At 40.6% G+C, this 20,962-nt stretch overlaps 2 protein-coding genes across 14 annotated transcripts in view; one reads left to right on the forward strand and one right to left on the reverse strand.

Moving 5' to 3' along the window:
- The window catches only part of HDHD2 (haloacid dehalogenase like hydrolase domain containing 2), a 33,649-nt gene extending 25,280 nt beyond the window's left edge, over window positions 1-8,369 (forward strand). For 5 of the 9 annotated variants that reach the window (XM_039842279.1, XM_039842291.1, XM_039842326.1 and 2 more), the window contains 3 exons: window positions 1,106-1,322; window positions 3,352-3,415; window positions 7,523-8,367. In XM_039842279.1, the coding sequence (XP_039698213.1) occupies window positions 1,106-1,322; window positions 3,352-3,415; window positions 7,523-7,626 (385 nt within the window). In that variant the 3' untranslated portion in view covers window positions 7,627-8,367. Of the gene's footprint in view, window positions 1-1,105; window positions 1,323-2,711; window positions 2,835-3,351; window positions 3,417-7,522 lie in introns of those variants that run through there. The other 4 variants (XR_005648553.1, XM_039842307.1, XM_039842271.1 and 1 more) reach the window with 4 other exon arrangements.
- A 5,661-nt stretch (window positions 8,370-14,030) lies between these two features.
- The window catches only part of KATNAL2 (katanin catalytic subunit A1 like 2), a 71,201-nt gene continuing 64,269 nt past the window's right edge, over window positions 14,031-20,962 (reverse strand). For all 5 annotated transcript variants that reach the window (XM_039842239.1, XM_039842229.1, XM_039842247.1 and 2 more), the window contains 3 exons: window positions 15,880-16,042; window positions 14,981-15,083; window positions 14,031-14,468 (listed from right to left, as the gene is read on the reverse strand). In XM_039842239.1, coding sequence (XP_039698173.1) covers window positions 14,329-14,468; window positions 14,981-15,083; window positions 15,880-16,042 — 406 coding nt within the window. In that variant the 3' untranslated portion in view covers window positions 14,031-14,328. The remainder of the gene's footprint in view (window positions 14,469-14,980; window positions 15,084-15,879; window positions 16,043-20,962) is intronic.

The following is a 20,962-nucleotide window of genomic DNA, read 5'->3' on the forward strand; positions in this document are numbered from 1 at the left end:
TGTGAGTGACTGTTTCTGCTGTGTGACTATACAGGCTGCACTTTTGGGATGGAGGCATATTTTTAGGGATGGGAGTTGGAGGTGAATATTAAGAAGTTGGTGGGTGTTTTGGATTTGTTTTGTTATGTTTTGCCTGAGTCACTAATGATGATCCTTAGCTATTGGTAGAATTTGGTTATCAAATTAATGGGAAAATGCTTTGTGCTCTTTTGTTTGAGAGTAGTCCTGTATCAGGACAAAGAAGGAGATTTGGCAGTAAAGAATCTCCAGTAAACCTTGTTGGTGTCTTCAGGGAAGATGGCTTCATTTGCAAAGTAATGTCAGAAGCAGTCAAAAGGTAGAATGAAGAGGTAAAGGTACAAACAGAAAGTATTTGTAAAATGCTCTATTAAATTTCTGAATTATTCCCCCCCTGCTTTGAATATAGTTCTTATTTTTTTAATGTATTGGGATGACAGCGGTTAATAAAATTATATAGTTTCAAGTGTAAAATTCAATAATATATCATCTGTATATTGCATTGTGTATTTACCACCCAAAGTTAAATTTCTTTCCATCACCATATATTTGACATACTTTACCCTCTTCTCCCCCCTACACTCTTTCCCTCTAGTAACCACTAAAATGTTGTCTGCGTCCACATTGTGGAGTAGAGGAAACAGGAAGTCAGATATTTTAAGAGTTAGCTGAACACGTCACTACAGCAACAGTTGTGTCGTCTTGTAACGGGCTCAAGATCCTCTTGCTTACCATTAGGGAAAGTTAGAACAACTTGTCTCATTAAGTTAAGCTTCTTCCCTTGAGTGTCTTATTTAGCTTTATTTCTCTTCTCTTTCCCTGGTGATTCAGGTAAAGTGTCTGAAACCACTAACGATAAAAGGTTGAAGTAATCCCAAATTTAATAATCTATCACCTTACTTTAGTGTGTCTCAGTGTAATTCCCAGCAGTTTCTTGTGAATTTATTAGAAGATGGTAAGTCATTAAAAGTTAATAAGAAACTATTTCTTTCTGTGAATATGAATAAAACCACTTTGTAAGTCTAACGTTCTTTCTCAGTCATAAAGCCTTCCTTTTAGCCTGTTTCCGTTTTCTCTGTCTCTCTAGGTTACTCCTTGATGGGGCGCCTCTGATAGCAATCCACAAAGCCAGGTATTACAAGAGGAAAGATGGCTTAGCCCTGGGCCCTGGACCATTTGTGACTGCTTTGGAGTATGCCACAGATACCAAAGCCACAGTAGTGGGAAAACCAGAGAAAACGTTCTTTTTGGAAGCACTGCGGGGCACTGGCTATGAACCTGAGGAGGCCATCATGATAGGAGATGTAAGTAGAAGAGCCCAGGAAATGCCCTTAGCTCACCTGTCATGCTAGGAAGAGCCAATTTTGAAGCACTGCTTCGAAATACAAGCAGGCTCTGCTGCTGCTAATATCAGATGGTAATAAGTGGCTACCTATAAAACAAGCTTTCTGGTTGACGTTTAGTTATATTCTTCTAAAGAACTGAAATTTTGATTATTTCTGGCATTCTTTATATTGTGATGAGATAAATTCAAAAAGGCCATTAAATGGAAGTCAATTAAATGTTTTATGTCTTTTCAAAGAAACCTCTACAGATATTTAGATTTTTTGAATATTACTTAAGTACGTAAAAACCTATACCTAAAGAATTCTACCATTATTGATTTTTTTCTTAGTATATGCTTTGCGGAAGAACTTCCCAATCATTGTGCCACAAATAGCTAAAGATATCGATTGCCTCAGTCCTCTGAATAGCAGGGCTGAACCTGGGTGATTGGGGGCCTAACCGGTGACCTCTGGCTGTGAGTACCTTGTCAGTTTACCCCAGTGTAGTGGGAAAACATTTTCTATGTGTGCCATAAGGGAGAAAGAGCTAGAAAGCACACTGCCTTGTGGTAAGTAGGTGGCAAGGATTATATTTTAATTTTAGTAACGCGTTAGGCTGGAAGGGACCATTGAGATTGTCCAAACCTCCTCATTTTATAACTGGGAAACTAAAGCCCAGAGGGGTAAATTTGCATGCCTGAATACCCATAGCTAATTAGGGGCACAGCTGGAATAGAACTTGAGGCTGCGGGCTCCCTCTAAAATAAACTTAACTTGCGATGGCGCAGATGTATCGTGGCCCTCCTGATATGCTTTTCCACTTCTGTGTTTGCTCATCTAAACCCAAATAGGATAATCATTAAACTTGATACTGTTTTTGAGAAACCATCTTTTCAGTCACATCTCTTCCTCTTGGCAAGCGTTGATCTGACTTTCTTAGGCGAGGGCGTGCTTGAAGAAGTGGTTATCTGAGCCTGGAGACTTCAGAGTTCTTTATCCTGGAGATACTGGTGTTGGGACAGTGTGGTGGGTGGAAAGGCATGCGATAGCAGTGTCGTGAAAGGTTATTTGTTATCCAAAAGAATAGCAGTTTTTTCTTTCCCTTTCCTTGTCCACTTTTCCTCCTCTCCCTTATTCCTTCTCTTCCTCTCCCCTATCTCCACTGCTTCAACAGGACAAGTGTAGATGCAACAGAAAAGGTTTTAAGACTTCAAATGAAGATTTTGACATTCTAAAACTCATTTCCAAGGGCTGTTGTTGAATAATATTAATGATTTTAACAGAAAATATTTTCTTCAGGCATAGCCTGAATGAATCCTGCTTATAGACATGAGATAGCAGGATTGATTTTATTGATGTTTCTTCCAGTCCTTGGATTTTATTACCTTGCATTTATCATCACAATCAACCAAGTGTATGCATCCCTGTCTTGAAGAAGAATTGGAAAGAGGAGCTAAGTTTTCTAACTGATATGCTATTCCCAAGTGTGAAGTGAGTATCACAGTCCCAGAATCTGTTCAGGCATACTGATTTGACTTGATTCCACCTGTTACAGACAATTGGATGGATAGTAAGGATAATACATTATATGGGTGGCAGAAAAGCTATTTTCTGAATATAGTTTATTCACTGTCTACAATTGGATCATTCACCTTAAAAGCTGCCAGATGGATAGAATGCATTTTTCCATGATCTGTTTTAAGAGGAGATCAGTGGACATGTGGCAAAACGTGAAGAACTGTGACTGTGCTCTTTGAGTTTGGTTACTAGAAGTACTACTCCGTTGTGCATTTTCCACCCCTGCAACGCTTCCCTTTCCAAATGGTATGCTTCCTCAGACTACTACATGTGGATTGACCCTTTTTTATACCTTCCTCTCTCTTTCATATTAAAAAAAAACCATGAGGTTATAATTGGCCATTGCAGCCTACTAAGTCATCAGTTGATAGAGTTTTATTGGTAAGGTAACTGGAAACATGGACTAAATGTTTTCTTTATGCTTTTCTAGGATTGCAGGGATGATGTTGGTGGGGCTCAGAATGTTGGTATGCTGGGCATCTTAGTAAAAACTGGTATGTATCTTCTATGTAAGCATTCTCTAAAACAGTAGGATACACAGTTGCTTAAAGAAAAGTGCAGAAATGGCAAAGCCCACTGGACACTTTAATTCCCTTTCTACGACATAGCAAAAATAAACTGGTTTTAGGATTACAGGGAAAAAGACAGCGTGGGTGAGGCCCATGCTGTACAATACTAGGAAGATCGGAGTTCAGACTTACCCAGGGATAACCATACACAGTTGGCAGTTAGCATTCATATGATTTTCTGGATATGCAAATTACCACATTGAAATGGACCAAAGACCATTGATTGTGGTGCTCTATAAAAATTTCTTTTCTTTTTATGCCAGCTCTAAGATGATGAAGTTGATCTCTGTAGGAACCAGCCAGCTAGGTGATATGATGCTTATGTTAATGTTTGCATTTTTTGAAAAACACACAAAAATTTTTTTTCTTATTTTTTCACTTACAAAAAATAGGAACTATTTTTTGTACCAAAATTAGGTATATTCTGTGTGATCCCTCAAATAAATTTACGAAAAAGCAAGATGCTTAATGGGGAGGACTCAGCTAATACAGTACTATGAGTACAGAGAACTGATTAAGGGTCCTAGGTCCTAGCCTCAACTCTGTGCTGACTAGCTGTGCGAGACTGTGGTTAAGGCCCTTTACCTCTTGAAGCCCTTTCCGAGTGACAGGGCTGGACTGATCCCCTCTTGCTCTCACAGTGTATGATTTTGTGCAGTTTTCTTTTATGGAGTATAATTTAAAAAGTTCTCTCAGAGTAAGGGAAGTCACGAGAGCTATGTGTGGGTTGAATACTTGTGCATTGGAACTTAATGAGCTTTTTTAGAGACAACGAAGAGTCCCCCACCCCACCCCGCCCTGCCCTCAGATGGCACCTGCTGAGCTTTGAACGAATACCACATGTTTAAGAATGAGAGCCAGAAGTCTTGTCCAAGAATTGTCGTTGGGCTCTTATAAATCAAATGACAGATAAATGGTTCCACAAATGTTTCTGAGAGCTCATTTGCCTGGTTTCACATAATGGTAATGAAACTATTTAATAGGCTGTTCATAAAAGAGACGATTTAAACATGAAGTCACAGAAGAGCTGCCATTTAGAAATTTTTTAGAAAAAGTACATTAACTCATGACTGTAACATTTGTTCAAGAAAATGTGGTTGCATAAAAGCTATTTTGAATTTAAAAATAGAAACAAGAAAACGTAGCTGCAGCTACAATGAATAAGAAGTATTTGGCAAGGCCCTGTGTGAACAGAGTGGAAACACAGTCTACTTGTGCCTGGGGTTTGGGGTAAACCATTGGAGTTCTACAGACGGTGACACCAGTCACTCGAGAATTGACAGATTTTTCAGGTTTCTCAGTCAAAATGATTAGCACCTTCTCAGCAGCACACTGCCCTTTAAGTTAAGCAAAGAGGAAGTAGCAGAAGTCAGAAAAATAGCCATTCTCCTTATCCTTCCCCATATCTTAATTTTCACACATTCACCACTTTATTTTCTGATCATTGAGGAAATCCTCAGATAAATATTTTTCCTCTTGTGTATTATTCCCATGAACATTTCCTTTCTTTAGCTCACACAATTAAAGATTTAAGTATCAAAACTGGGCCTATGCCAGTGTCTTGTGGCTCAGCTTTCCGTTGGCTCTACCTTTTTTCCTGACTGGCACTTGGTTGTAATCAGCTTATCGCAGAGGCATCCAGATAGTCTTAGAAAAGCCAGCAGCATAATGCAACCAAATCTAAAATGTATGACTTGTAGAGCAGCTAAGTCCAACACATGGAAACAGGCCCATTTGTACTATTCACCTCTGGTCAGAAAAAATCCCAGGTAAGCCCACTGTTTGGAAATCACGCAGAGTAGCCGGCTCCACTGATATATTTGAACTCAGTGCATTTGAACAATTGCTAGGCTTCCTAGTGTTGAAATGTACTATAAAGACTTTAACTTATTCAGTAATAAGTGCTTTTTTATGGAGTCTTGAGCCATTTTGATTCTCAAAGAGTAACCTGTGGTAGATGCTCAATATACATTTGTTTAATGATATGTTAATAAAGATTTTGACTAGTCCTAATCAGAATTTTTTTCTGTTCAGCATGTAAGTCACCTAGAAAAGATGAGATCACTCTTTTTTATCTACTATCATCAACATGGGTTTCCTTGTATTCTTCCTCCATTCATCAATTACCCATTCAGGAAAGCACAGATTGCCACAGAGTCAGGCAGAGTGATAGTGGCCTGTGTCATTCACTCAGCCAACATTATTGTGCACCTGCTGTATGCCAAACACAGTACAATGTGCTAAAATTATCGTACATATGTCACTGTGTCAGTTTGTACTTTGTAGTCACTCCACTTGCTGGGCCAGATTCAGCAAAGCATTCTGCAAGCTCTTATCATGGCCTGGAAGTTGATGGTAGAGCAATAGTTAGTCATTAACTTACCTATGAGACCAAGTAGAAATCTTGCAAAGGAGTTTATACTTAATGGGATTTAAGCTTGAGAAAAAGCTAGCAGTTAGAGTTTGCCATATGGGCCAAATTGTGGACAGGTACCTTGAGGATGCTAAAATGAATGAGGTGTATATTCTTTGCCTTTGTACGTTTGATGCTTGTTCCTTTCCTGTAGGAATTCATAGTCAGTAAGACAAAACAGGAAGCATCTTTGCCACCATAGTGCAAAGGTGTAGAACAGCATTTTCAGGCTTTGTGTTTGCTGGGCAAAGCCTCTTAAAGAAGCAGTTGTAGGAAATGGAAGGATGTAGAAAATGATGGTTGTTTTGTTGGGGGAGCTGGATTTAGTCAGAGGATACTGGAAAATGTGGAAGAATAAATAGCAGAAATCACAGGAAAAAAAAAGATGAGAGAGCAAGGAGAAGGGGAACGTGCAGAGGCAGCCCGGGTGGCTGCGGGACAGGTGGCCTGGTTCCCCAAGGCCTCAGCTAAAGCAGTGTTCCTCCCTCCCTCCTTCCCTTCCTCCCTCCCTTCTATTCTTAAATTGTGGAATGCTCACCCTGTGTGCCGGTCATTATGTTAGGTGCTGGGAATATATTAGGGACTATAGCAGGCCTAGTCCCTACTCTCAGAGAACTTTCAGTCTTAGGTGTGAGACAGCATTAAATATATAGTTACAAATTGTTATAAATGTAGAGGCAAAGAACAGGGCACTAAGAGAGAGAATAACAGGGAAGGGATCTAATCTGATGGGAACATGGAGTCTGACCTGAAATGTGAGGAAGGTAGCCAGGTGAGAAGAACATTGGAGGCAAAGTGGAATAGCAGGTGTCAAGGTCCTCAGAAGAGCCAGGTCAGGTCTAAAATTGCAGCCTCGTGAAAGGAGCACATGCTGTAAGGTTAGAAGGGGTGCTGGGGCCAGATGTCAAAGGGCATGGTAGGCGGCAGTAGAGATTTGGGGTTCTTTCTGAAGGGCACTGAAACCCAGTAAAGGTGTTCAAACAGGGGCCGTGTATCATCTGATCTGCATTTGTAAAAGCTCTGTGACCACCGTGTGGAATGGTTCCTCTGCTGTGTTGGGGTGCTCAGTTGTGTGTCTTGAATTGCAGAGTCTGGGGAGAGTTAGGTGGTGTCCTGCCCCTTCGTGCCCTGCTGTGCATGTGGCCTATCCTGAGCATCCTTTACTCTTTCCTCCCACCCCTAGGCTCTCTCATTTGCCAGGCTTACAGGGTCCTTCCTTGGCAACAGTCACCTTCTGGAGATGACAAGGCCTTTGTCCTGTGGAGTCTGGGCTTTCACTTAAAAGCATTGGTTTAATCACTAGTCTTATCTTTAGCGTCGGTGGGGGAAGAAAATTACTTCATCACCTGTGGAGATTTGAAGGGAACCCTCACTGTCAGGCGACCCAGTCCCTCTAATTATCCATTGTGAAAGGCCAGGACGTGGGAAGACGCTGAATATATTTCTTTGAATTGCCTCGTTGCATTCTGAGGCCTCACTAAAAGGGAGATGTGGAGCCCCTGATTTTCTAGTGGTTGTAAGGGTGGCTCTGTGATGGCCCAGGTGCTCTCAGGGTGTGATTACTGTGACATTCTAGCAGTAGCAGCAGCTTTTGTTCATTGGCTTTACTTTCATTTCAGGAAAATACCGAGCAGCAGATGAAGAAAAAATTAATCCACCTCCTTACTTAACTTGTGAGAGTTTCCCCCATGCTGTGGACCACATTCTGCAGCATCTACTGTGAACCATTATGTGAATCAGAAGCAACTTGAAACGCAGCTTTTCATCGTCTGGAATGAATCCCTCACCAACTCAATGCCAACACAGGCAGTCACGCCCCTCAGCGCTGACACAGTTCAACTCCCTTTTATTGTGCATTAATTAGAAAGAAAGGTATTGAATTGCAGCCAGCCACTAAGCCTTGCTTCTCTCTTTTGTTTTATTTTGTAAAAGAAAGGGAAAGCTGGGATTTTATGCCATTCCTTTTAAAATATTCATCAGGTTAGGCAGGGCCAGGAGGGAGAATCCACCGCAGAGAGTCATGTTCTCTGCTTTCTCCCAATGGTAAAGTGGAGGGGTGGGGTGGATTCAGATTGTGAATAAAGTTGAATGGTGTTTTTTAAGATTATAAAGTAATACATTGAAAGGTGCATTAAGCTGTAGTTTTAAGTTCAACTGTGAAACCCATCAGAAGTGCCAAGTGGAATACATGTCAGAAGAAGCAAAATAAATTGTCCTTTAGCCTAAGTGAGCGAGTAAATTTGCTTTAACGGATGTTGGAAACTAGATTATCTGCTGTGTTATTCCCAGCACGGGTGACTTCTTTTTCTCTTCATTAGCCAGAGATGACTAATTTAAGTTTAGAACCTGATTTTAATTTAAAATAATATTTCCATTAATAACCTATTCATTGCAGATGCCTATTATACTGTGTAACAGTTGTTTTGGAAATTTTATGTAAAATTAAAACTATCAGTATTTTACAGATGTTTTAATTAGACATTGTTATTAACAGGAACAGTGCAGAAACTAAAATCAAGCCTTTAATGTCTTATAGACCATGCATTTTTGAAGTTACTGTCCACTGGGGTCCTATTAACTGTACATTTGCAAGATTTCATTATTTTTGCCTCTGACACTATGGGAAAAATCTTTTAGAAGCTATTGGGACAGATTCAGGCTTTTATGTACTTGGTTACTACAGCTGTAAAATGAAATCTCGTCTAGTAGCATGGATTATTCTTCTCATGTTAAACCCACCAAAATGAAAGGGACTAAGTAGGTAATGATTTTCCTGGTACATTTGCATACTGTGATAATCCTGGCCCTTTGCAGTTTTTTTACAGGGCTCTTGGGCATTGACTTATTAGCATGTAATTGTACATCATTGTAGTGTTCACCTTATTGAGGCACACACGAAGTTAATGAGCTTCGGGTTTGGATGCTTGTTTAGAGATCAGCTTGGTCTTGGATGGGAGAGAGCAAAGCTAAATAAATGGCAGCTCTCTTTCCTTTTTTGGTGAGCACTCTGTTCTTATTTTTGCAGATGCCCCAACTTAGTACTTAAACATCCTAGAGTGCAGAAGATAGATGTGACAGGACCACCACCCCAAGAAGACGAGTGGAGTGTCAGAGAGCATAGATTTGGGAGCCTCACCATCACTTAACTAGCCCCATGACCCTGGGAAAGTCACCTAGCCTTTCATACCTCTTTTATCTTTAAAATGGAGATAACAGTAGTGCCCACCGCATAGGCTTGTTGTGAGGGTTAAACGAATGATCCATATATTAAGTAATTAGAATTCAGCAAATGTTAAGTGCTATTCATTTGTGGTGATGATAGTGCAGAGGTAGCAGGAGTGTTAACAATCTGAAAAGGGTAGACATCTCTACAGTCAATTCAATGGGGAAAGTCTTCGTGAAGATTAAAAAAAGAGACATTCTGCTACATTTAAACTCCCTCAGGGCAAGGCTGCACAGAGAGAGAAGCTCAGTGTGCAGGTAGAGAGCACTGCTTGGTGCCTGGCAGATGAGCTACATTTAACTTTGGCCTGTTACTGTGTGTGCCTGGGTCAGTGATTCGTTGTTTGCCAGTTGCTCAATGCTAAGTGCCAGGCTAGGAAATAAGCATATAAGAAAAGGATTTTGCCTTGAAAACCCTTACTGGTTAAGCCGCCAAGGAGAATATACAAGGTATTATGAATACTTCGTCCCTGCTCTGTGATATCATTCTGACTGCGGGATGGAGCAAAGTGTTCCCTCCTTTAAGCCCACATAGCACATGTTAGGCCTTTACACGTCTCTTTTCCGCAGCAGGCTGGACTGTGTCTCATTTCTTTAACTGTCTGCTATAAAACAGCTAGCACTCAGATGGTTACTGAACCAATAAAAAATAGCTGTAAATATTATAGGAATTTAATGCCAGAAGGTACAGCTGTGGGAAAGGAGGAGAAAATAAGGTTTATTGTAGATTTGTTTCTATGGGGGAGGCCTCTTTAGACACTTGGAAATAATAGATCCAATGCTCTGGAGACAGGTTAGAGCTAAAGCAAAGAGGTGGGCATCACTGGTGGTCAGGAGTTAAATAGAGTGACAGGAATGGGTGAGATCACTTGAGCATGACGTATCCAGCCCAGGAAAACAGCTTTTCTACTTTCCTCCATTCTGGCTTGGCCCTGTGGACCATTAAAATCTTAGTTTGATATTCTATTGATTTAACAAACATTATATAAGGCTTGCTAACTGACCTGTCCACGGTGAAGTTCGTGAGAATAAATAAAAATCTTGATTTAGATCCAGGTTAGTATCAATATTCCCAGCTCAGCTGGTTGGTCTGTTTTGGGCCTTGTGGAGGAAATTTAATAACCGAAACATCTAAAGGACTTCATTTTCCATCTCTCCCATTTCCATCTCTTCAGTCTTACCTCAAGGACAGTGTTTGCATCAGGTTTACAATAATCCTGTCCTGGGCCCAGGAAAGGGACCAAATGACATCTTAGGACTAGAAAACCCACCTTGTCAGGAGATGGTTATTGAGCATCTGCCATGAGCCAGGTACATGATAGATGTGGAGGTGGACAAAGCACCAGTCCAGTGGAGGAGGCACACGCTTGTTGCTCTGCTCTACTCTCACCTCCAGAATCCGCTGGTTTTGCAGCTCTACCTACCATTTCACATCTGTCAGAGCTGACTAATGCCTAGGAAAGGGAAGGGACTCACCCTAAGTGACAGTTGCATCAAACACCTGTACTATGGATGTCAAAAATTCCCGTAGAACCTCACCCTTAATTCCACATTTAAAAAAAAAATAGTAGCATATTGGACGGACAGGTAAGTCAAAAGCATCCCTGCACGGGTTGTGTTTAATCTGTTTTAGATCAGTGGTTGCTCGTATAATATGAAACTGAAGTCTTTGGACACCTGTAATGAAGAATTTTAAAAATTGCACAGTCTGTTAAACTAAAACACTCCGCCTCAGATAGTAGAATTCCTTTTTCCTATGAAGTTGTTTGCATAGAGCCATGTTTGCATTGTCGGGTTTCTTTGACATAAGTCACAGAAGTCTTTTTCAGCATAAATGCACGAGGCCTTTGCTGACTTTGTATTATGCCAGCCTACTGCCCTACTACCTACCTACTCAAGGCCTACTATCCCAAAGCACGCTGCTCTCTTGAAGTAGAGCAAGGCACCTGAGCACCAGGAATTTTCATGATCTAAATTGCGTATCTGTGAAAATCAAACAGTTTTGATTACCTTACATTTTTCAGTGCTTACTTTCATGACATATACATCTCAACACCTGTTTGTTTCACTGGCTGATGTGCCTGAGAAAATCGAGCTATTTATTAAATGCCCACTGTGGGTAACGCACTAAGGAAGACAGAGCAGAATGTAGCTCTAACTTCTTAGATGCATATATTCTGGTTGGAAAGCGATGCATATAAAAATATATCTAACGGTCCAAAGGGCACTGACAAGTTCAAGACAGTTTAAGTCTTCTCAGAGAAGAGGTCATGCGCAATGAGCTGAGTGCTTTGGACACTAATAATGTCTAGCCTGTGAAGCAGGTACAATGCTTATATTCTTTTGCTTGTGCCATTTTAAAGAATGTTTAATTCATTCAGTAGCAATGAAAAAAGTATCACAAGCATGGTATTAACATTTGAGTAGGGTATATAAATAAAACACACATAACAATAAAGTAGAGAAATTGCTGAGTGATAGAGATGAATAAAGCCAATAAGAACGAGGGAGTTATTTTAGATGAGTATGGCCCATCTGAGAAGGCTTCTGATGGTGACCTAAATGAAGTGAGGAACAAGTCAGAATTCTATAGGTAGATACTTAACCTTAGTTGCCGAAATCCAAATATCAGGAGAATTTCAAATGCAGAGCAATTATTGGTTTTCCTAGGAAGAGTGGATGATCTGGCAGTGTTATGTTCAAATTTCTACATTCGGTGGGAACTGAGTCACTGCTGTGTCCTTCTGATAGTTTTGGCCCTCTCCACTTCACCCCAGTCCCTACCTCTTCCTTGTCTTACACTCATCTTACTTTACTCATACGTTATTACATTCCAAGTTCCTGTAGGCATTTGAGTTGTGACCTCCGTTGGATTAGATTAAATTTTCCCCAACAGCTAACAGACCAATCTCCTGTATCCCTATAAATTTAGATATACTTTTAATTTACTCTAGAAAAATAACCAGAGACTCTAAACATAGTAAGTTAATCATGTGTGTCCGCTGGCCTCTTTCTCAAAGCTCCACTAAAATAAGAGGAAAGAGAGAAGTTATAAACCCACAAGGACAACCCACAAGAGAATGTTGGAGGAGATAACAGTGGACGAGTGGAAACAAAAATTTTGGAAGATGGTAAGTGGTTGGATAATTAAAATCAGCACAAAGAAAAGACAACCAAAATTCATCCTGGAGAACAATCTCAAAATCCCAAGGCTAGGAAACTCTACGGAGAGAGGAAGCGAGGTCTGAGGCAGGGTTGAGAAGCAAGGAATCGGTTTAAAGCTGGTAAACGAAATGGTTGGAGTCCTCAGAAACTCTCCCCATTTGAGCAGCCAAGTGAGCACCCCGACCTGGGCAGAAGAATGGAGGTTTACTTTCTGAAAAAGTGAAACCATAAAAGTTAAGGCCTTGGGGACAGTGAGCATGGTGGTGGGCCAGGGTGAGATGCAAGGCTGAAAATGGGGATTAGGTACATACAGTGGTCCTCAGTTCCCTTCCCCTTACAACACCAGGACCAGAGGGCATGGAATGGAAAACTTATTTGATACTTGGCCATTTGGAAAATAATACCGATGGGTATTTGACAGAGCTGAGGATGTGTTACAGAAAAAAAAAAGTTACTTAGAAAATGAAGCAAATGAAAAAAAAAGCCAGTTATTAATGCCAGGAAAGACAAAACACCAAAAAAGAAAACATAATCCTGATTCATGAACAAGGTACAGTTATGGAAATAGTGATTTTTTAGTTAACCTAAAATTGTAATATAACTATTTGGGATGATTGGGGAAGACCCAAATATGTGGGAGGGACAAGGCAGAGGGATGAAGAACTACATTTTATTTCATCTAAAGAAGTCATTTTAATGTAAAAAACTGGTTTTTTAAAAAGCCACTATAATAAAAGCATGACCTAAAAACATACATACGTAATTATTTGGAGACAAACATTCCAAGGGAAAGAGGAGAGGAGGGTTGACTATGAGATTGAATAGAGGTAGAAGTATTACAAAGGTGAACTTGGAAATTAAAAGAAATGGAGGAAGTGTGTGGACATGGTAAGTGGTTGAGTACACAGCAGGCTGCGTGTGGGCTTTTGGAAGTAGAGGAAGATGGCATGTCTTCACTGTGAGGGATGGCAAAACCCTCACACTTACACTTACACTTACCCTGGAATCAGGAATGGGCAGTAAGCTAAAAGGGCCCCAATGTCTTGTCACAAAGCGGTTACCCACAGGACTGTCTCCTCCGCCTTGTTACCTGTTTGCTCGTAAGCACACCTACAGTGCAAACTTGCCTACTTTTCCTCTCAGATTATAGACTTCTGAGGGAGATGCTTCTAGCTGTTTATAACCTACAAGGAGATGTGGATGAGCCTAAGAGCAGGGGAGACTCAGGATGACAGTTCTAGAAGCTTGGGTACCCTACCCTGAGCTCTGGATCCAATGAGGTATGGTAATGGAAAAGGAAGGGCAGAGCACCAGGGGCATGAGATGTGAAAAGTTGAAAGATGTTATTAGGGGCCAGAACTCAAAACGCTCAAACTGGTAGCTATTGGTGATGTGCTAGTCACCACTGCTATTAGCTCTAGACTCAAAACAGTCATGTCTAGAGATGGGTCAGTGACATATCCGAGGAGGCATAGTTTGGTAGTGGGTTGCTGCCGATATCACTGGTTGAGGTCAGAATTAGGGAGAACTGATGAGATTCAGAATATTGTCAGAAGCAACAAACTACATTTCCTTCCCTGCTCCCATCCTTATCCACCCTTGAACTGTCAGCTGGCCAGATGGTCTGCCAAGCCTAGCTTCTGATTGGCTCCCCAGCTCAATGCTCCCCTGGGCATTCCAACACCTCTTTCCTTACTACATCTTTTTCTTCAAAATGAAAACACCAATTCACGAATGAGGAACATTGCAAGAAATTGTTCGTCAAAATTTTACAGAGTCTAATTGTAAGAAAAGTCTCCACTGCCTGACCTAATAACATATACAACTGTAATTGAAATCTTCACTATTTCGCTGATATCAATTATGAAATTAACAAAGAAATCTCACATTTCCAAAACAATACAGTTGTCCAAATTAATCCAGTCTTTAAGAATAATTTTCTTTTCTATTCCAATCATTATGTTCTTCTCTCACTTACAGTAATAAACCAGGAGGCCTCTGTGGTTGTCTTTGTGGCCAGGTCAGGGTAAATGTGATTTCAAACAGACTCGAACTCACTTTGCCACGCCGAGTATCTCTGAGTCAGGTTTTTTGCTGAAGGCTTGGTGTGAGCTAGCACATCCAAAAAGTCGGCAGTGGTCACTGTATCCAGCTGGATCCTAGGTAAAGTGCTGCTCTCTAGATAAAAACACAACAGTAAACGGCATAACAATCGACCTTATGATCAATGCTCTTGAAATGCTAATAGACCTTCTTTCAAGACAATGCATAATGCAGCATTCTTAATGGTTAATGCAGAAAAGACAAGACTAAAGAGGGCTGGGGAATAAAATTTCTTTAATGTGCAACTCAGCCCATGCAGCCCAGACCAAAAAAAAAAGTGACTTAAAGGTATCATTATCAAAGTATTATTTAATATTTATATAGTGCCGCAGTTGATCCAGCCCAACATCATAGTATGCCAGAGAAATAAAAGCCCAAGCCCTAAGTTTATCTGGGGGCAAAGTTGATCAAAAGCAGAACACCAGAGTAGGGATGGGTTGAGTGCTGGAAGGACAATTTGACCAAAGAACGTGTTCAAATGTAAAGAGCCACCAAGAACAGGAGCAAGGCTCCATCTGCTGGTGAAAGGTGGATTTTTAAACACAAATTTCCTTCTCAGAACACGTGTGCTTTGATCGCATATGTACCTGACTGATGATTTTCAAGTGCATTGAAGATCTTCCTCACAGGCCGCATAGCTGCTTCCCTGCAGACCAGCTTAATGTCTGAGCCTGAATAGCCCTCAGTCTCCTGAAACAGCCACAAACTAGACATTATTGGTCAGCACGTAGAACGCTGGTGGTGATTACATCCTTATAGGCAGGACCCGGTAACGGAGTCCGGGTTTAGATTCTGCATCTGCCCCCATGAACACTATACAAAGATTCCCAGATAGAGAGTGTTTGGGGTGAGAGGGGCCTCTTTCTTAGGTTTGGATAACTTAAGAAGCTGGTCAATAAACAACTTTCTAACTCCAAATGTATGTTGTAAGATGCTGGTGAAGGACTGGACCATCCAACATAGCTTAATAGGGCCCTGTGCCTAAATCCAATGATGATCAAATTTAATAGACACTTTTGTTCTTGTAAGTAAGCTCTTACCTGCCTTTGAGGAACCTCAGAGAACATGTTCAAGTGTTCGCTCAGTGGAGGCAGTGATATCAGTGACAGTAGGGGTAACAGACCTAGAGCTCTTCCATTTGTGAAAGACTTATTTAATCATCACAGTAATCCTTTGCGGTGGATCTGTTACCTATTTTACAGATGAAGAAGCTGAGGCTCGGAGAATAAATGATTCCCCTGAGGTCACACAGGGCCATAGGTTCTCCGAGTCTAAACCCTGTGCTATTTTCACTACATCGCATTGTTTTTCTCTGCTTGAATATCTCCAAGTGGCAAAGAGCTCGTTCTTTCGTGAAGAAGAAGCCCATTGCATTGCTAGAGAGTTTGGATCTTTTCTAAGTGATTCAAGGAAGAGGCTCCGAACAGCTCATGAGGAGACCCTGCCTAGAAGGTGTCTTGTGGTTCCTCCCTGCAGGGCAGCTTACCTGACTCAGCACGCTGTACTCCAGCTCTGTGCGCAGCTCCAGGGCTCTGCTCTGGCTCACGGGGGGCAGCCAGTGGCGGATCATGGCCTGCCTGGCCTCCGGGCTGGGGAGGTCAACCAGAATCCTCTTCTCCAGGCGGCGTAACATGGCACAGTCCAGCTCCCTGGAAACAGGAACTGGTTGGGGCAGTAAACTCACTTCCTAACTGACAACTATAGTTTAAGAACAATTTTGCACTGCAGGGAGCAGTTCTGCATTTTAATTGTTAACTCTACCTCTATGCCTGAGTGGATAGGGCAATTACTTCATGCTGTTTGGGAGAAAGAATTGGTTAAGAAAAGGAAAGAAAATACATCCCCAAAACACCTCATGTAAAGGAGGTAATATCAAGTGACTTAATTTTGGGGGAAATAATCCAACTAACAGCAACCAAACAATGAGCATTCCCATTGAAGTCGTAACATGAATTATTCAGTCCGATCCTGCCAGTGAGTAAATTATTCCTGACAATGACTTGAGCACTCTGGGAAGTACATTAATTCTTCCAAGATTCTCATACATTCTGGAGCGAATGACTATCTCACTCCATTGCTCTGGTGAACTCAGAGAGCGAATGCTCCTTCCGGGTGTCCAATGCAAATGTGGCGCCTCAGACACTCATTCGTGCTCCTTCCAAAATGCTGTCATGCCAGGTTTATGCAATTTTGTATCTGTGAGCCGTTTCCCTAAATTTCTTAATATAAAATTTTCAAACAAATAGAAAAGAATAAAACAATGAATATCCTTAAACCTCCCATCTTGATTCAACAACAGTTAACATTTGCTATATCTGCTTCATATCTATTTAGCTAAATTATTTCAAAGTAAGTTATATCATAAAATCCCACCCCTAAATGCTTCTGCATGCACTTCCCCTCCGAAAAGGGTATTTCCTTACATACCGCAATACTGTTATTACACCTAACAGAATTAACACTGATGGCATAACGTGTCTATATTAAAATCTCTCCAGTTCGTGCCAAAAATACCTTAGAGTTTTTCCGACCAAAATCTAATTACAGATCATGCATTACATATGAGTATGTCTTTTAAATCTAGACCGGTCTCCTTGCCCTGATCCCTTTTTGAAAAGATAAAGCTAGTTGTAGAATGAAATGCCCCACGTTCTGGATTCACCCAATGTTTTCCTCATGGTATCATGTGATGGGTTCCGCTAGCTCCTCCTTTCTAAGACAAGTTAGATCTAAAAGCTTAATTAGACTTAGGGTAAAAATTTTGGCCAGTATATTTCACAGATGAAATATATCAATGTATTTTCATATTTATTATGCTGGGATCCACCTGTTGGGTTTGTCTCACTATTAGTGATGTTGTGTTCAATTACTGGAATCATCTAGTGACGGTGTATTTCTTCACTGTAAAGGAAAAATCTCTCTGCACGTCGTAAGTATTCTACATACAATACTTGTCACCATGCGAATGCCCCTGTCTCCAATCCCTTTCAACTAGTGGTTTTAGCATCTGTTAATGATCTTTGAGTCAGTTTTTTCACGAGAGTGGTGCAAAATGGTTATTTAAAAGAAAATTTTATTCTAAATGTATTATTCAGAATTATGTGAAGTAGTTTTCCTTCATTAACTGGGGCTCTTACTTACCCAGAATCACCATTCCTGTTACCAGCAGATCATTCTGAGTGTGAGTCTGTTTACTCTTAATATGTTAAAAATTTCAAATTCCTAGAAGGGAGGGAAACATCTCTTTGATTTCCTGGTATAGAAATTAGGAAATGCTTGTGTGTTGGTCTGGGATAATAACGTTACTCATTAATAAGGAGTAACAATGAAAACATCCTCACCAGATATTTCTTATTCATAAAAACTTCCAAAGCATCCTCCCATTTTTCTTAATTTAATTCTGAATCTATGTCATGCTATTTCCTTTTAGATTGAAAAATGAAAACACCCTTTTACGGAGCATACCTGACTCCTAAATTGGAGTGGCCAGATTTTCTTAAAGATTGTGTTTATTCCTCCCATCCTGAGCTGAGAACCACAGGCTAGGGTTGCCTTACCAGCAATAACAGTTACCTGTTTCTTTATCAGCCTTACTTCATTGAAATTCGTCTCACATCAGAGACTGAACCACCTCTTCCCCTACACAAACATCGCCCTGCTCAAGGCCAACATTCACATTCAAAACAGAGGGTCAAAGAAACTCTGCAGAACTCTAGATTATTTTTCATTTTTGAAATATTAGTAAAAGCTAATGCTTAAAATAGCACTAAGTGGTAAGTGCTGTTTTCAGCATTTAACAGATAGTAATTCATTTAATTCTCACAACAATCTTGTAGGTAGGTACTATTATTTCCATTTTAAGATGAGGAGACTGAGGTACAGAGGTTGAATAGCTTGCTTGAAGTCAGTAAGCTAGTGAATGGTGGCATTGGATTTGAAACCAAAGAGTGAGACTCTGGAACCTGTCTCTGTCACGATCTGTTGCCAGCACAGTTACTGCAGGTAAACTCCCAAGTCACATCATGGTGAAATATCAGAACCCCGAGAACAAAGAGAGGATCATAAAAGCATCTAGAGAGAAAAAACAGGTTACATACGAAGAAAGGATCAAGAATATGACTTCTCAATAGCAATGTGAGAATCTTATTGGAAGAAAATAGAACAATGCCTTCAAAATTCTGAGGAAAAATAATTTCCAATGTAGCAGTCTATATCTTGATCAAACCATTAATTAAGTTAGTAGACAGAATAAAGATATTTTCAACATGCAAAGCCTAAAAAATTTATCTGTCATGTACACTTTATAAGGGAAATATTGGAGGACCAAAGGGAGAGAATGAACTAAACCAAAGGGCCACAGAGGATCCAAGAAACAGATAGTCTGACACAGAGAAAGAAGAAATCTTCCAGGGTCTCCTCTATATCCTGGGTGAAGAGGACAATCAGTTCAGATTGGAGTTGGTAAGAAGGCTCTAGAAGACATCTCCAAGAAGATGAAATTGATAGAATACCTCAGTGTATCTGAATGAATCCAGAGTCAATTTAGGTAGTTAGCAGATAGTTGTGGCTGAATTAGTGGGAGGAGAAGGTGACGTGAGTTGGGGGAAGGAAAGGAGAGAGGGGACGGGGAGATCTTTGAATAGAGAGAAAAAAAAAAACAAACTCACATTTTAAGCATTCAGTTCAGCAATATTGACCACCTTCCCAGTGTATTGTCACTGCTAAGTCTCCAATATACAGAAATGAGTAAGACAAACTCCTACTTATAGGTAAATAAAGGTGATAACAGGGAGGTTTTGACCTTGGGCTGCAGGAATGTTGGTCCCATGAACTTCAAAGATAAAATAAGACGAGATCAGACCGAAAACTAAGAAAGCAGAGTGAATAAGCCGAAAAAATGGCAGAGCTAAGGGTGATCAGCAGTTGCCATTTTCTTCCATGGCCTTTCTTTGGACCAGCTGCCCATTCCTGAGAAGGCAGGGGACTGCAAAAGGTAGGTTCTTTTGTAGGGGCATCTTCTTCTTGGTCTCCCCATTCCATCCAGAGTGACTTCATGCAGAGGGGAGGTGGGAAAACAATCCCTCACTCTAGATGTCTGTATTGATCAGCTAATGCCCTAAAGCAAGAGATTTACCTCAAAACTGCCTGTGGGCACAAAATAAGTGCAACTCTCTGACAGCCTGGCCTGATGAATGCACTTTTAATGACATCAATAATAATACAATCATACAAGGGAGGAAACAAAGGACAAATGGAATGTACCCAGGAATTATTCTTTATGCCAATATATTTATATGAAAAAATGTAACCTGTGGCAGCCAGAAGATACTCTCTTTAGCTCTTACACTTTGAGTTTTGACTAATAATCCTGTTCTCCTGTCTTCTTTATTTTGGTTATCTGATACTTCCTTCACTTGAAAGGCCAAAAGCAACCAGTGAGAGTGACATGCGAGACACAGACAAGGTTCACAGACCTCAGCCTGGCCACTGAACCCTCTGCTCACTGCTATACACAGGTGGCAGTGCTCTTGGGTCACCTGGACAGTTTGCGTGGACTACATGGCCTAGCACCTGGGCTCCTGTGCCAATCCTTCTGGGCCCTTCCTCAGCCCCTTGTTCTGCTTTCCCTTGTTAAACTGTGTGGTTCCTGGGACAGAGGTCATTCCAAATTTTACAGAATTTGGAAATTAAATATAATTCTAGTTCATTCATTCAGTAGTTCAAACATATTCAGCATGATCAGAGAAAAGCGAAGTTTTGTGAGCAAAGTCTTTGCAGTATGTACATAACCAACATGAAGTGAGTAGTCGTGGCAATCTTTGAAGAGCAGGTTAAGGAACTGCATGCAGTATTCTTTGGTAGATAATGGGGAGGCAATGAATAAAGCATTGAAGATTACCTTGTCTTCTACAGTGAGGCTTGCTTAAGCTGAATCCTACTTACATTTTCTACTTGAGCCAGCTTCTCTCATAGAACCCAAGGAATGTATGGAGTTATTGTGGAAAGAAGCTGGGTTATGTCTGCTGAATTCTTCAATCATATGCATACACTTCCAGAGAAATATACCAAAGAGAAGAGAATTCATATGGGAAGAAATTTGTTTACATAGGTACATTCCTGCCCATTGCCAATGCAGTAATTTCTTAGATCTTATGCTTTCTTCTAAATATTAGGATTTGAGGGCGGGGGGGTGGGGGGGTGTTGTTTTTGTAATCCAGAATTTGGTTATACCAGGTGTCTATTCTTAAGAGGGATAGCGATATTTCCAGCTCTTTTGCGAATAAAGCAAGGAAAAGATGAGTTTCAACATGCTTCACACACAATATTCACACCTTTTTGTACAAACTACCATCAAGTTAAATAGACATCTAAAGATGATATTTGCCTTAATGGCCCTGTTCGATGTTTTGTCTCCCTCTGGACTCCTGGGCCTGAGTTTGTGAATACTCAACAATTGAGGCGAGTCAAATTAGCCCTAGTTGTGCTCACTAAACATTTATTACATGGCAGTTACTTTAAGCGGTAATGTTAAAATGCGACATTTGTTATTCGTCTCACTGCTTATTTAC

The sequence above is a fragment of the Pteropus medius genome, unplaced genomic scaffold (genome assembly GCF_902729225.1).
Source record: "Pteropus medius unplaced genomic scaffold, Ma_sr-lr_union100, whole genome shotgun sequence".
NCBI lineage: Eukaryota > Metazoa > Chordata > Mammalia > Chiroptera > Pteropodidae > Pteropus > Pteropus medius.